The sequence below is a fragment of the Apus apus genome, chromosome 21 (genome assembly GCF_020740795.1).
Source record: "Apus apus isolate bApuApu2 chromosome 21, bApuApu2.pri.cur, whole genome shotgun sequence".
Lineage (NCBI taxonomy): Eukaryota > Metazoa > Chordata > Aves > Apodiformes > Apodidae > Apus > Apus apus.
Genome location: NC_067302.1, coordinates 6,322,536 through 6,338,752, shown reverse-complemented (window position 1 = coordinate 6,338,752; position 16,217 = coordinate 6,322,536). Strand labels below are relative to the sequence as shown.

Here is a 16,217-nt window from a genome sequence, read left to right as displayed (position 1 = left end):
AAGTCCCTCCCCTGCTTTCCTGTAGCCCCTTCAGGTACTGGAAGGTGCTATGAGGTCTCCTGGAGCCTTCTCTTCTCCAGGCTGATGGGCAGTCTCCAGTCATGGACACCACTGTAATGCTCCTTGTCTAAGTTTCCACCCTGTGGATGTGTAACCAGGCCTTTACAGAACAATTCTCTTTCTGTACCTCTACTCTTGACTCACCACCTGAATCAAACACTACCTGTTTGCTGAGCATCAGCAGTGCTCCTACTGGCAGTGCTGGAAGGTCAACTCTGTCCACATGGAGGGAGCAGGAATCAGAGGGAGGAACTCATAGCACAGGCACACAAGGTCTAAGCAGGATCCTTGCCCAAAGGCCAGTTCTAGTTTACATGTGGATCAAAAATAAAATTCTGTCACTTACCATTTTGATAAGTAAAATTCATACAGTCGGACTGGACATCGCAGGGGATTGTCTGTGTTTTCAGCCATTTCCACTGCTGTTGAAACCTCCTCATCTTCACTGCGTTTCCTTTTGCCTACAGACAATTTATCTGGATACAAAAAAATGGCACCAAGAAGTTCAGTGACCAACGGTGCTTTTGAGAACCAGCCCTGGTCTTGCAGCCTAGTGCCAGCCTGAGGGGACTTTGAAACACACACAGACACCCCACTTGAACTGATTCCCTCTCACTACTGGTTCGATCCGCTGGATGGGCAGAAGCTGCATGTGCTGCAGGGTTTACAGCCCTTTTCTCTTCTAGAACATCAACAAGAAACAGTATCGAGCAGAAAAATACGGAGGATTTATTTTTCCTTAATAAAGCAGAATTCAGGTAGCACACTGGAACATTAACTGAAGAAGCCAATAGGACCAGAGACTTCCCTTCTACAAATACCCAAAACTAACTGCAAACAAAAACCTGTCTGTCTTTGCCTTGAGATTAAGGTGTGAGGCCCTGCTCACATGGCAGCCCTTAGCTTAACCTAAATTGCTCTCCTCCATTTGGGCTGCTTTGTTTGTCCACTGCACAGACCTGGGATGAATCTGGGAATTAAAAGACCATGATTAAGGGTCTGAATCTCAAGAACATGAAGTCTTGAAAAAAGGATTTCAGAAAAGGCCTTTAACTCATGCAGTTGTTAATAAAGCTTTATGCAAGCCTAGGATGTTATAACAGACAATTAAAGATGTTGAGCCAGAAGTCTGGCAACTCTTTTGGAAGTTCTTACTTGGTGCCTTGGCTCATGCAGATTTTCTCTTTGAACCCTACTAGAGTGAAACAATGGTGAAAAAGTACAGGACAGCAGCAGAAGTCAAATGACTCATAGCTCTGCTTCCTGCATAACCTATTTTTCTCCCGAGTCTTGTTTTTCTTTAAAAAAAGGAGCAGACAATACAAACATGATTGCAAAAACTCAGATGATCAGGAAGCATTCACCTACCTGAGTCTACTTCTTGTTTTTGAAAGGGTGGGAAAAACCGTAAATATGTCATCTTAGTATTATACTTCAGAATTCGGGTGCGCCTCATAACATGGGCAAAGGAGAGTTTCAGGTGCTCACTGACATTCTTTAGTTGGAAGTATTTGGTGTTGAAGAACAGAAGTGTGTTCAATAAAACAATAGGGGAATATGCACCCAGCTGTTTACATTCCCACAAGTGCTCCTCTTCAATTCTCGAGAACATGTAACCTAGAGACAACGGGCAAAGAAACAAGAGGAGGGTTATTTATGCAATTTTGGGGCTGCCCCCTATTCAGTTACAATCTTTCAGTTACTCCCTTTTGGCTAACCTTGTATATGAATGAACTGCCAATCAGATCAAATTCAGACCTATCATAAGCAACTGTAATTCTGACAAAACCAAGAACACCACGTGCACAAAGGTAAGAGGGAGAGTGGAGGACCAAGCTGTGGAACAGTATCATCTGCCAGTTCCTGAAGAATGGAGAGAAGGATACAGAGGAAGAGTGCAGACACCAGCAGAATCTCACTAAGTTCTAACTTCCCTGTGTTAAACCACAGTCAGTCAAGTGCAAAAATGTGTAATTCCTAACACATGGAGCATGAGTTTGAAATGCACCATCTTTATACACAGATAGCCCATTGTGATTATCGTAAATTAGGAAAAGGAGATATGGAGGCTTATAAGTGATGTTAAGTGAAAGAAAGTATCACTGTATGCAGTAGTCTATAAGCTATTGGATTATTTCTATATTAAATACAAGGTTCATTTTCTACATGAAAAGCCAGTCATGGATCCATGTATGGAGTTCCCAACATCACATCACTCAGGTTTCACTGATCTGAAAAAGACCTTGTGCCCTAATACAGCTGGTGTCCAGCACACAAACTGCATGACCATACCTGAAAGACCAATTAAAAATATCTGCAGAATTTGGGAACTCTTAATTTGGAAGTGACTGAGGTGAGAAGAACTTGGAACTGAGGAGTCAAGACATGACTCCAGTGGTTTGCTAATGAGATCCTTGGATTTATGAGTATTCCCAGTACTGGCAGGGAAACACCACTGTGACTGTACATGGCATTTGCAGGAAGTCATCTCAAATACTACAAGCAGTTCTGGCTACCTGCATTCAAAAAAGACTAGCCAAAACTGGAGGGAAAAGAAGAACTAGCATGTTGACTACCGGAATGGAAGCCTTTCTCCCAAAGGAGTCAAGAGATTGGTCAGAGGCAAAGGTGTGTTTAAGTGCAATCCATAACTGGTAGAGACAAACACAAAATCCATGATGCTAATCTACCACAACCACCAGATGGAGGAGAGATTGGAGACTAATGGGAATGCCTGAGAGTACATCCTTCTTCATGGCATTGAGAAAATATCAATTTATAATATGGTTTTGTCATGCAGCTACACAAAACAAAATAATTGTCCTACCATTTGGAAGAATTGTAGGTTCCCAGATTTTCAAAAGTTTTGTAAGTTCAATCATAAACCTGGAATAGGGCTCGGTAAAAATGTTATCTATTCTACCATTCTCAAACAGGTACTACAAGAGAAAAAAGAGGAAGACATACAGTTTGTGAATATATGACATTACAGACAAGATACAGGACATCAGATTATTTTCCTTTCTGATGTCCCAGTGTCTTACTGTCCAAAACACTTTGTTGAAATCTTCCCTAAGAGATTGAATCAAATAAAATTTTCTGCAGGGACTGGGATCTCCCCAGTATGAAATGAGAGATCTAGGCAAGAATTATTATTAATATTCTAACTTCTAAAGCTGTTTTCTGAAAAAATATCATCCTCTAAGTGTTAAATATTCTTGAAAAAAGTCTGCCTATAAAAACAAGAGTTATTGAGTACCCTTCTATTGAGCAGGACTTCACATACTAATACCCCCTGACAACAGCTCCAGGCCCAGCACCAGGCTGCTGAAACAGCTCAGCTTTCACATCAATGTGAAAGTCCCTTAAGTTCTCATCAAGCAGCAATTAAAAATAAAAGTTTTCTGCAAGCCAGGAGTGTGTATCAAAACTAAGTCAAAACCGGAACACAACAAAAATGCTGGTATTCCTCAACCTCATCAATGGTACTTCAGATTTCAATACTTTCCACATTTTTTTTGAAGCACAGCCAGAAGGAAAAATAATTAAGATAATTCCATGCCTGGTCAAATTACAGTTTTTACATTTGCAGTAGCTTTTGATTCTTTACCTTCAAATGACTGTTTAAAGAACAAACAGGCTATTCTGAAAAAAAGTCACTGGCAGAAATACACTCAACTGAGACAGACTTTTCAACAGAACTTTATTTATATTATCCTAGGTTTGTACTGCAACTGTTTCAAGTTGTCCTACACAGGCAGATTGCAAGGACTCATTACATTGCTCTTAGCATTCACTAATTGCACTGCTATTATTCCCACTGTATTTGTTTTGTAAGTGTTGCCAAAATAACAGGCATCTGTCTAGTCACTGAAGGAGCTCAATCTTTGCTGACACAATTATTTTAGATTTAAAATATTCCATCACAAAGGACTGCTGAGGAGACTGAGGTTTCTGCAAATCTTTCCTATGCATGAAAATAATAAAAAAGTTACCAAACCCAAAGATTTGTGTCTAGGTAGAAACATCCAGCCCTCCACTCCACACTCCTCCCAACAGAAGCAGCTCATTCACTCTCATCATGAAAAGGTCCAGAAAAAAAAACAGACTAAGGGATTAAAATAGACTAAGAATAAAGCACAAAAGAGACATTCTTGCCTCCTCTACAAAAAGCAGGCAGCTACATGGGACTATGGATATAAAGCATAAATAAGTTTCTCAGAAACACCCCAATTCTCTCAGTTACCTGCTGAATTCCAAGGCACAAGTATAAGATGCTGTCAGGATCATATTTTTCTCCATTTGGTCTCCGCACCTCTTGAATAAACTGGCACAAGCCAAAACTCAGCTCAGCAAAAGTGCATGAGAGAATGTCCTCCTTGAGTTTCACAGGATGAACTGTGGTGAAGAAAATTATTAGGAAAATTAACTTGATTCAAGAGATCAAATCTTCACACATTCCTTTTTATTGCACGTAGGCAGAACTATTAAATCTTCCATCTCATGCATGAAGTCTCCTGTGAACTGTTTCCTATCTACTGGCTAACAATTAAATGAGGATTTGGCCAATAAAAAATGAACCACCAGCATGTCCAGCCAGTACAAACACTGCAGCTGAGTAATAAGGCTGCAGGTGTGTGAAGCTGAGATGTGCCCATGCCAGGGATTTTGCTGAACCCAAACACATGGTGTGGCAATGGCAGCAAGTCCTGGAGGCTGGCAGAGCAGGGTTTCACCTCCCCAGCTGGACCTGGGGGAGTCATGAGCCAGAGATACATCTGGAGTATTTTGTAATCGTTCTGACCTTGTGTTGAGTGCTGCATATTTGACTCCTTAAAGGGAGAGGAGATGAGGAGTTCAAAGGGCCATGCACGGGGCACAGAAAGGGATGCAGAGCAAGGAGACCTGGATCAGAGGGTCTGTGATGAAACCACCTGTCCTGGCTGCTCCACACTGCACAGAGTGACTGCTGGGGAGTCCACAGGAAACCTTTTGGGGAGGGATGGGGGTGGACAAAGTTTCCTGGCACTCACTGCAGTGTTTGCTTCCTTAGACACAAGAAAAAAACACAGGAGCCCATGTGATGACTTTTCTTCTGGGAACAAAACCAGCTGTTCTCATGTAATGGCAAAAAAATTCCAAATAAGAGAGGAAGACGCAGATCTTGCTCTAACCAGAATTTTTTCCCTTGGAATCTTTCTTACATAAGCCCTGCCATGCTTAGTCCTTTACATTTCAGAAGTATTTGATATGGTTTGTTCTTTCCTCCATCATCACCAAAAAACTCAGCTACATTCTTAACTTAAATTCTCTGCTTGACTCTGAAAATTTTCACACAAAATTCTCAGTGCAAACATGTAAGACAGATTTGAGGCCAGGGAGAAGGGGAATTGGGCAATGTCAAATCCCAGGACTGCTGTGCTTTTGTAAAACAAAACAAAACAAAACCATAGTTAGAAAAGCAATCAAGTGATATTTATATTGTCATTATTGTCTATCACCCTAATACGACACAAGGAACAATTCATGCCTTTTAAAGTCAGCTTCAGGCAACACAGAATGGAATGAATTTTGGAAGGAATAAGGTGTTAAGATTTTAATGCTGTAGCACACAATTTTACAGTGAATAGTTATGCTGACAAACAAAAACCTCCGTGAATGCCTTAACTACAGATGAAAAAGATGGGGCCAAGTTGGTGCTGTCAACTTAGAATTATGGCCTGAAAACAGCTCAGTGAAGGCTCTGCAGCTGCACAAAACATCTCTTCTGCAAATGAAGCATTACCACATGCAAATAAACACAACGTGGAGATTACAAGACTAACGTTACTAATGCCATAAAATAAATGTGTTATTTTAGAGCTTGTTTTATTATGTAGCAGATCAATTAAGAAGGTAGTAACTATGATTTTTAAACGCATGCAAGACATAAGACAGCATTTGATGAAGTCTTTTCTCCACTCAGAGGTATTTTAAAACTCAGTAATACCTAATCCTAATTTTTATCTGAACAACATACACACCAAGTGCTCTTTAACTAAGTCTTTCTGTTTCCACTGAGACAGAAAAAATTACCTGAAAACTTCAGGTCCCCTTGTTCTTCCTGTGCGTTTTTCCATTGGACCCAGTTTTTCCAGGCATTTACCCCATACATATACTTCAGGGCCATCCCAGAAACAGAGCAGCCTGGGTAGGAGCCCTGCATCAGACTCCGAGGCTCTACAGAAACCACAGACTTCTTCCGTCCCTACAGGCAGACAAACAAACCCACACAAAGAAACATTTCCTAAGCTCTTCATCTCTGGATGATTAACTTGATCCTCACACAAAAAGAACATGATGCTGACATGATCATGACAGAATCTGAGTGGACATATACATATATATATATTTAATATGTGGACAAATATTATCCAAATTTTACAGAACAACTGCCATAAAAGATGGTAATTCTTGCTGTGATAAATATGCACAGAAATATATTCCTCTTTAGCTAAAAAATTATTTCCTGAGACTATGAGATTCTTTCCTATAAAACTACTTAAAAGACATCTCTTTTGGAGTTCCTTGAAATGATACACCTGTGAAAAATGTTCTGCACTGAAAAAGAACAAATGTTCTTTTTCTATCGGGTTGCAGAGGGTGGGAGGAAAGAAAATCTTATCTCATATAGCAGGGCAGGAAAAAATATACAGCACAGTTAAACTGACTTCTCCTTTTCACCCTGGAGCAGTGGTTTTTGCCTTCTAAGAAGGATGCACATCATGTTATTTCTTCCAATGCAAGGGACTGGTGTCCCAGAGGTTCTTACCCGTCTCTTTGGCTGAGGGAAACCATCCCTGTGTCTCCGTCTCGATCGTGAACGTGAATGCAAACCCAGTCCTTTACTGAGAGGGTCAAATGAGTCTGAAGTCAAATCAACACCATTAAAAGTTTAATAATATGATTTAACAGCCCAGGTAGAAGCGTCACTTAGATTATTATGGAATACCTTACAGTTGGCAATCACACCTGTATATTCAGAAGTGCTTTGCCTTTAAATAGTTAGGCAATAAATCTACTTTCTGTATAAACAAAGTAAATTCTCAGCAGAGGAAAAAAGCCCTCCCAGCAGTGGGTGCACTTCTGCAGGCAAACTTACACTGCACCGCTCACATGGATCATACCCAGGGACACAGAAGAGATAAATTCAGAGGAGTCAAGCAAGACTACCTGCTACTCCTGTCAGGGGTTCTGTAGAATGTTGTCTTTAATGACAGCAATAGTATTTTTAAAATAGTAATTTATTAGTGGAGCTGATAAATTACTGCATCTTCAAACACCCAGTTTTACTAAATGAAAACCCACTCCCTTCCCAGCAGGCTGCTGGTACAATGCCTATGCAGGAACTTGTGCTCACTTTTCCAAATGACAAAAATGCATTTTTCTTCCCATTATACAGACCTGATGGAAAATCTGCCTCCAGGTCCTGCTCCACATCACCTTTGGAGAATTGCTTCAGCTCTGGGTCAGGCTCTGGCAGGGGGTTTGATCGTAAGGCATAGTGATTCAGCTCATCCTCCCAGCTGTGCGGGGTGGACACTGCTTCTGATTCCAGATCTCCACTGTAAGTGCTGCCCTGGTCTGTAATGAGAGTGATCAGATACACCATGTGCTAATGGGAAGGACAGACAGAAAGAGGAGTTTGCCAGAAAAGATACACCAGGATCAAGGCCCATTTGCTAAAAAATCCAACTGACCTTTCTCAAATATCTTGGGGTCCAGGAAGAGCTCGTGCTCAGATGTTTGAGATCCTTTTGAAAAAGAAAGAAATCTGTATCTACAAATGGCTGACAGCTTACATAACCAATACAAAATAGTTTGAACACCAACAAAAAATGTATTAGGCCTTAACATTACCACACATGATCCATCATCTCCTCCACTAGAGTCATCCTAACAGTTTTCTACCTAGGCCATGCTGCTACAGGAGAAACAGAACCACAGAACTAACCTATGTTTGGTTTTCTAGATGTTTGTTATTTGAGTCATCTGTAGTTCATGTATTGTTCCACCTCTGTTATATTGGTTGATCACTACTCAGCATGTCCTAACCTGCATCACCTTGTAAATATCTACCATAAAAAGCCTGATAGGAAAACAATCTTGTAAAGCAGCTGCTGTGTCTTATTGACTCTTTCTTCTGCTAATGCATGATGCACTGCTATGGAGATTACTACCTCTAGCAATGTGTTACTGTCAACAACAGTCAAATCAGCACCTCGGATCAGGGAAGAGAATGGAAAGACATTTAACCCACTGTCAGTGCTCAGGATCTAACCTAGGGTCTATGCTGAGCACAGCTCTACTGAATGTGGACTGATAAAACTCAGTGAAATCACAAAAGCTTCAGAAAGGTACAAGTATAACCAGGACTCAAGCTGGGAACTATGGAGGAAGAGTAAATTAATCTTAAAAGAAAACATGTTTTCAAAACAAAGAATAGAATATTGCACACAGTGGTAAAATGATCTCCAAACACACAGGTCAGCTGAGTTCCCAAAGGGCCTCCTCATTATAAAAGAGTAAGTCATCAGAACTGCCAAGACACAACATAAGCATTATAGTCCTGTCTAGGTTGGCACTCCAGCTGCCTGAACACTTTCATTGTGGAAAACAAACGTTGGTAAGGCAACAGGACCATTTAACATGCCACACATACCTGGGAAGCAGCCAGGATACGCCCTACATCTACCCCTCTACCTATTTCCTGTGATGAGAGGATCTCCATCTCACTGCCTTCAGTTTCCTTTTCAAAAACACCACGTACCACCATGAGAGTGTGTTTTATCTTTGTCCTCATCTTCTGCAATCATTTCTGCCATCTGAAGGAGGTCAGCTTCAAATGGATTTGTGGGAATCCTTTCCTTGATATCCTGAATAGTTTCAATTATCTTATCAGCATTATCCAGGGTAGTTGGGAAGAACATGGGAACCGGTACCTATGGAACATGTAGGAAATATTTGAGCTTATTTGGGGGTGAAGTGAAACAGAAAATACCCAGGGAGATTCCTGTAATTTAATCTTACATATATTTTAGCACTACTAAGCTTAATTTTAAAATAACTACAGACTGGACAACTTGCTCATTTCTGCAAAAACCCTAGGAATCAGTGGTTTTGTGTGATGATGCTTAACCAAACATGATGCAAAACAGAAAGAAATGGCTTCAAGGACAGGGAATGGCACCGGCATGACCAGCCACAAAACCCAGTGACACTGCTCCATGTCCTGTTCAGAAAAGGCTGCAAATCAGTTCTCTAGTGAACTGAAGTTCAACTTACAGGTACTGGCATCCCGAGAGGAACTGGTGTGTACTGTGTGTAGAGGTGAAGGGGGACTGGCACAAACACTGGGACAGGAACAGGTACCACAACGATTCGGGGTTGAACTTCTTCTTCTTCTGTTGTATCAAAAATAGAACAAACCAAAATTTTTTTAACCACATGATCATCCAGTACACTCCATGTCCATGAGAACTGCTTGGACTTTGACTTGTAAAGCAGTGTGCATAGCACTGCATCTTGGCTCACAGTCATCTTTCACTTTAGCCTTGCTGGAACAACACGACAGCTTGGAAATAAACAGCACTGTGACCATACACATACATGCTGGAAGAGTGGAAATATTTATTAAATACATGCAGGTAAATGGTGTGTTATTGCAATTATCTCACTAGTAACTAGATACCCACTTTCTGTTGACACCTCTCCTCAGTGACAGCCTGGACTACATAATAGCCTTTTAAGGTGCTTCTGTTTCCTCCTGCCCACAGAGGGAGCTTAGAGCAAATATGAATCTAATTAAATTATCTTAAAAACATGGGCTTAATTTTCAGGGGTTCTTAGTATCTGTATCTAATAATTAGAGACTTGAAACAATATTTGAGAAATAATGGACTTTCTTTAAATGAGTCTACTCTTCTGGCTGTGAGAGCTAAGAACTCACAGATTCTGTCCTGAGGAGAACAAGTTACCCCTCTAGCCTTTTGCATTTCACTTAACCATAGCACTAAGTTTTCCACAGCTAAGATGATCACAGAATGCTCAAGATGAGCTAAAGCAAATCTCAAGATTCATCAGAACAAAGCTTTAAGGATTTCAAAGAATAGCAAATGTTTTACATCTGTAAGGAAAACTGCTACTGGGGGAATACCATCTGATAATCTGAAAACTATTTAAGGTTTTAAAACATATTAGAAAATATTCTCTGTTACATTAATCATGCATTACTCTCTCAACTACAATACAGACTTTCACAGAAGGGGTAAGAGATTCGATACATACCTGTCTGGCATTCTTTGTTTTGTGTGTGAGGTTTGCATGAGGTGGCCTTAGTCTGTGTGATAGGCTTGCACAATAATGCTTTATTTTTTAGAAGTCTGGGTGGTTGTGATGGTGGCAGCTTTAGGGCATCTGTCTGAGTACTAGCCTGTTGGAAAAATACAAATGAGGGCAGAGTCAGGACTGGTTTGAAGGATTTAAAAAGATTAGTATTTTTTCTCTACTAGGGGAGGTTGAACAACTTAAAACTCTCTTTACTGATAAAAATTATCATTAAAAAACTACTGCAAAAACAGCCTGCTAATGTATTTGGTGCTTTCTGGTCTTCATCTCAATTTATTTTAATCAAACTACAGGGTTTTTCTTTTTAACAGTGCAATGAAGAAATCTGCAAGAATATCTGGTTTCTGTAGTCAAAGAATCTCTATAAACTTTTGAACTTGGAATCTTACTGATGGCAAAGATACAAAGAGGAGTTATGTTAAGATACTTTTGATGACTAAAAACCTGACTGATGCAGGTACCCAAAAAACTAAGTAAACTGATGCAAAACCACAGACAAGAAGCAAAAAATGAACACAAATGTTGGCAGTATTGGTATCGCTTTGTGATTACACACAGACTGACTTACTCATGCTTGTACTAATTTCATGTCCTGCTAACTGTAATTTTCAGCCACGCATTCAAATTACAGGGTCTGTTTCATTAGGGAAAATTCATACTCTAATCCATAAATGACACTTGAGAAAAAGCAAGGGTGTCAGTGTTCCAGAACCGAAGAGATACATAATAAAATCTTCCTGTTTTAAAAGAGCTGCAAGATGTGTACCATGTACCTCAAAGAGCCCAGGAGTTCCTGGCCTCAAAGACCAGGAACTCCAGGAGCTATTCACAGATAAGTGGTGACAATGGTTGCCCACAGCCCTGTTACCACACTGCTAGGGAGTGGGGAAGGCAAGGTAAGCTGCAGGAGCTTGGTCCTGCCAGCCCTGGCAGTCCACACTGGTCCCCCTCCTCCCCTGCCAGCTCTTTCCACATCACACCCCACTTTTACACCATACAAGTTCTATCAATTTTTTAAAAGCATCTGGATGAATTTCAAATCCCAATCACAACCCGGAAAAGCAGTTACAAAATGACGGTGCAGAATTCTTGGATACTTTACTTGTTATTGATACAATCTGGGCGAAAGTGAGAAAAAGTCTCTCGTAAAACTTACATCTCCTATTATTTTTGCTGTCACAGTAGGGACTGCACCTGTGAAGAAGAAACATACAATACCCTGTGTATTTATCATCATGGACTGTATTCATACTCTGTCAAGGTCAAGAAAAAGAATTCCCATTAAACCTCATTCCCTGGTGTATGTACCAATATTTAAGTCATTATTTCTACCTACGTAAATGAAGCACAAAACTGTAACTGCCTGGACTGATGTGAAGCATAATGAAGGACTGCCTATTGTCCTCACTGTAAAAGATCCCTGGACAAATACAGATGTTCAGGAACAGAGATTTAAACATACAGGTATCCTGTTCAGCAGTCTTACCCTGTAAAACATTGTTGGAATTAACAGTGGGCTGGGCAGCAGGGGTGCTTGCAAGGGACACCACATTGGCAATGACTGGAGTTGAGTCCTTTCTCAAAGGAGGGCCTGAGGAAGAAGCTGGTGCCATAGAAAGGTTTGCTGGATGGAGTGAAGAGAAGAAAGCTAAAATAAGCTGTAGGATAATTTACAAAACATCATTTCTGAAACAACATCCACCCTTCAAATTTATCCCCAAATGAAAAAGCCTGTTGTATGAGAAGGGAATGCAGGTGTCAAACTGCAGCATTTCCCTTTAAATAGGAGGTGGCTTCACAAACTTAACCTGTTTTCCAGTCACTGAAACATTTCAACAGTTCATCAGGGTATCAAAGCAGCTTTCTCTCTGTAACAGCATGTGCACTGCAGCACATGTCCCACAGACTACAGAGAGCTGGCTGTTTTAAGTTCATATCTGGTTGTCTGTTTTTACAACCATAAAGTCTACTAACTTCACCAGTGATTTATTAAATGAGCATTAACATTGTACTGTATCTGCATATATCTTATCAAGTACAGGAGACAAGCTAGGTATTTAACATGTCTTCAACCCACATCAGTACATTTTACTTCAATAAAATGGGCCTTTGTTTTATGAAAAAGATAGAAAAGTAAGTGCTTTTGTCTCATCCTCTTTAAAATCACAATCTACATTTGGTATATGAAGCCATGTCATTTCATACCTGCAGAAGCTGGAAATGGTCTGAAGTAAGAGAGAGATCTAAAACTGAGCCCATCCCACAGCAGTGGGCAAGCCTCGCAGTAGAAGATACATCTCAAAAAGTTCACTGAATTGAGTTTCCAAATAAATGTTCCTATCACTATCATGCACACCAAAAATCAGTACTATGCCCAGCCTGTTTTACCTGTGTTGTTTGGGGGTGAAGGGTCAGAAATTTGCTGATTACAGAACAACAGAATACAAAGCAGATTGCAAAAATGCTTGATTTCCCCATGCCATTTCATGGACTCACTGAGTTTACCTTGTCTCTTACAACCATCACACTTTGCCATCTAGGAAAACAGAGGGAGAAATTAAACACACTTGTAAGGAAATCTGCAAGAGTGCATCATTTTTGCAGTGTAACACAAAGCAGCAGAACAGTCAGTATCTGTCTTCCCACAACCCTGTGTAAGGTTTTTTCTATACAAAAAAACTACCACTTAGAAGTTAAGAAAGATTTATTATCTCTCACATGTATCTAAGACATCCCATGGACAGAGAAGTCAAATACAGGTACTCTGCATAGCTCCTAATTCTTTCACTAACATCTTTACATTCTAGAGGATGCTCTGTGAGAATATTGCTTACCTGGTAAAACAATACTGTGAATTTAGACATGCACTCCTCTGAGCAAAATTCCTCCATTTTCCCCCCAAAGTGATTCTGGACCAGTTTGGGGGCAGACTGTAAACAGTAGCTGCACATTTTACAGTGTTTTCCCCAGCGTTTAGCCAAGTCATGTTTATAGAGCAGTTTACAACCTAAAAGACAAGAAAGGAGCAGGAAAACAAAAGCCTCCTTTAATATCAAAATGACATTTGCACTTCTAGTTCTTACATTTCGTTATGTCTGTAATAATTTGTTGAAACATAACATTAAAATGTGAAGTGTGAACAAAGTGCTGTGTTTCTAAACTGAAAAAATGGTTTTCTAACTTAAAACAATCAGGTTTCCCTTAGCATCACCAATAATTTTAAGGCAAAACATTTGTCACTGGATGAGGCTAAGACAGTCTCTTGCCCTTTCTTACCTTCACTACAGAATGACTTATCTACGCCTGAGAACCGCACTGTCTCCTTGATAATTTTCTCCACTTTGCAGTATTCACACATTGCCACCACACTGCTCCTCTTCTTATATTCATCACAGCAGGTCTTCCCACAAAACTGGAACATTTTACCCTGCAACACAGCCAGAAGGTTTTGTTTTTAATGTTTCACATCCCTGATAATACCTTTTCATTGTCAATAAAACCCCAGGGGCATATTTATGCCCTTGGAAACCAACAACAACCAGCACTAGCAAGTAAATCTCCCCATTCAGCTTCATAACAGGGACAGCATGAATTTCTGCAGAAGCCCTCACCAGTGTGCTTTGCCCTGGAATTCAAATTACCATCTTTGGCATCAAGAATCAGGGAAGTGCTTACCTAACCACGCAACCATAGGGTGCGAGTTTTTTGGAGTGGTTTTTTTCCATTTTTAAGATAGAAAACCTAGTCTCATATTAATTTTGATAAGGGATAAAATTATAGGAAAATCAGTTCCAAATTCCTGCATAGCAGGTACTAGCAAGCAACAGAGCAGTATTGAGAGACCACTGCACAGAAGCTACAACTTCTTGGGCTTCTGTTGAGAAATATGAGCTCGAAAAGCCCCCATCTTTATTACCTTGTAGTCAAGCAGCTCTGGTTTGGTTGCAAACAATCTGTTACAGTGCTGACACCTGAGTTTTACAACAGGGCGGGCAAAAGTGACTTGCTGGGACTGGGCAGCCAGCCTCTGTAGACCAGCTGCAGCTGAAGTGCTCATGGAGCTTGGGGACACAGTGGAGGTGGTGCCACCTGCCGACACCGCTGCCCCCGAGGGAATGCTGACAATGACTTGACCTTGTGACAGAGGAACCACTGAGGAGTTCATTCCTGCAGGCTTGTTGAACAAATTCTGCAGGAAAGCAAAGTGAGGAATAGACTTTATTAGACAGTATTACCTATTTTACCCAAACATCCCAGGTATTTACACCATCACTTTATTTTTCTACAAATTCAGGCAAGAATAAATCTCAGATGCCACACCTGAAAAGCCACCACGCAGCTGTAGCTGCAAAAATTGCGTATGCTCCCGTCTGACATGGCCAAGTGATACTGAGGGTTTGCTGAAATTTTACAGCTGTTGCACTGAACTTGAACACCTGAGGGTGAAACAACAAGAAAAAGTGATTTATGCAACATCAGGTTGTACTGCAGATAGTTTTGCACTGTGCATACAAAAACAGAGAATCTGCATGACAAGCCAAGGTACACACAGAAGCCCAAGACAAAGTTTCTACACTGCAGCTGTGGTGCCTGTTGTTTCTCAGATCCTTTAATTAATCTCCCAGTATCCCTAGGATGTCAGTAAGCATTTTTCTATTTTACAAGAAAAAATAGCTGAGAATGCGTTTGCCTGGCTCAATGCAACATTAGGCAGAGGTGACCAAGCTAATCACCCTGGAGAGCAGGGGCAGAACAGGCACAGCCATGGCATGGCATTTGTCCTCAGCAGTGGATTTAGCCAGCTGGGAAACCCACCAGCTGCACTTGCAAGAGCAGAAAATAGATTAATGTTTATTGTCACATTTAAGCTCTCTAAAAACAAAGCTGAAGTGGCTGTACGGTCAGGTTTATCTATGGTAAAAAGTCCGTATGTTCCCACCTCAGCACCTCCCTTTAAAAAAGAAAGCCACTTTCCACCCTCTCCAAAAAGGAAGCCTTAACTTTCAAGACACATGAAATTTGGATGTGAACGACATGAAATTATGCTTATAATGAAGGAAAAGGATAAACTTACCTGCAGAAGTAACCATTTTTACTCTGTATGCTGACAAGCAGTTAACAGAGCAAAACAGTTCAGTTTTTCCCAAGTTATTTGTACTCTCTACCATCTCGGCTGAGGATCTCAAGGATTTACACAGTGTGCAAGGTGTAATTTTAGCTGACTTCTGTGGAAACACGGAAATCAGTCATTCATTTGAAACTCAGAACTTTTATTCACCTGGAAACGAATTGCCAACATCTAAAACATGTCTAGAAGTGACTGCCAGTGCACTTGAAACAGCCCTTATTTTACAGGTGTATTATCTATGATTCAGAGAGGCTGTTTGAGTTCTGCTGCTGTGTTCCCACTCCGACCACCCGAGCTCGGGCCATCTCTGCCTCAAGGTAGGTGCACCCTTGGTTGGCCAGTTTCAGCAGTAACCAGGCTGTTGGGTCAAGGCTCTAAGTGCCAACAAGGCTGTGTGCTGGACTAGCACCTATCGAGCACCTTGTACCTGACAACTTCAACGTTTTTGCTGAGAAACAACATTTTGCTTATGAATTTTAATACATCAGCTATGCATGTAAGTAGTGCTCCCATTCAACGGTTGAGAAAACAAGGAGTGGAGAGAAGGAGGTTCCTCTCACCCACAAAACCCAAGAAACTATCAGAATGTATCTGAAAAATTAGTTGATTGTTTTTTAAAAATCAGTAAAAAACAGGTAAGACT

At 40.7% G+C, this 16,217-nt stretch overlaps 1 protein-coding gene across 7 annotated transcripts in view; it reads right to left on the bottom strand.

Moving 5' to 3' along the window:
• Window positions 1–16,217, bottom strand: part of ZMYM4 (zinc finger MYM-type containing 4) — a 40,051-nt gene that overhangs the window by 3,212 nt on the left and 20,622 nt on the right. For 3 of the 7 annotated variants that reach the window (XM_051637952.1, XM_051637956.1, XM_051637954.1), the window contains 19 exons: window positions 15,521–15,671; window positions 14,767–14,882; window positions 14,363–14,635; window positions 13,723–13,873; window positions 13,281–13,453; window positions 12,835–12,982; window positions 11,933–12,070; window positions 11,603–11,640; window positions 10,387–10,531; window positions 9,385–9,503; window positions 8,870–9,041; window positions 7,800–7,853; window positions 7,504–7,683; window positions 6,872–6,966; window positions 6,136–6,307; window positions 4,307–4,458; window positions 2,888–2,999; window positions 1,429–1,677; window positions 407–536 (listed from right to left, as the gene is read on the bottom strand). In XM_051637952.1, the coding sequence (XP_051493912.1) occupies window positions 407–536; window positions 1,429–1,677; window positions 2,888–2,999; window positions 4,307–4,458; window positions 6,136–6,307; window positions 6,872–6,966; window positions 7,504–7,683; window positions 7,800–7,853; window positions 8,870–9,041; window positions 9,385–9,503; window positions 10,387–10,531; window positions 11,603–11,640; window positions 11,933–12,070; window positions 12,835–12,982; window positions 13,281–13,453; window positions 13,723–13,873; window positions 14,363–14,635; window positions 14,767–14,882; window positions 15,521–15,671 (2,768 nt within the window). Of the gene's footprint in view, window positions 1–406; window positions 537–1,428; window positions 1,678–2,887; window positions 3,000–4,306; window positions 4,459–4,796; window positions 4,893–6,135; window positions 6,308–6,871; window positions 6,967–7,503; window positions 7,684–7,799; window positions 7,854–8,869; window positions 9,042–9,384; window positions 9,504–10,386; window positions 10,532–11,602; window positions 11,641–11,932; window positions 12,071–12,834; window positions 12,983–13,280; window positions 13,454–13,722; window positions 13,874–14,362; window positions 14,636–14,766; window positions 14,883–15,520; window positions 15,672–16,217 lie in introns of those variants that run through there. The other 4 variants (XM_051637958.1, XM_051637955.1, XM_051637953.1 and 1 more) reach the window with 4 other exon arrangements.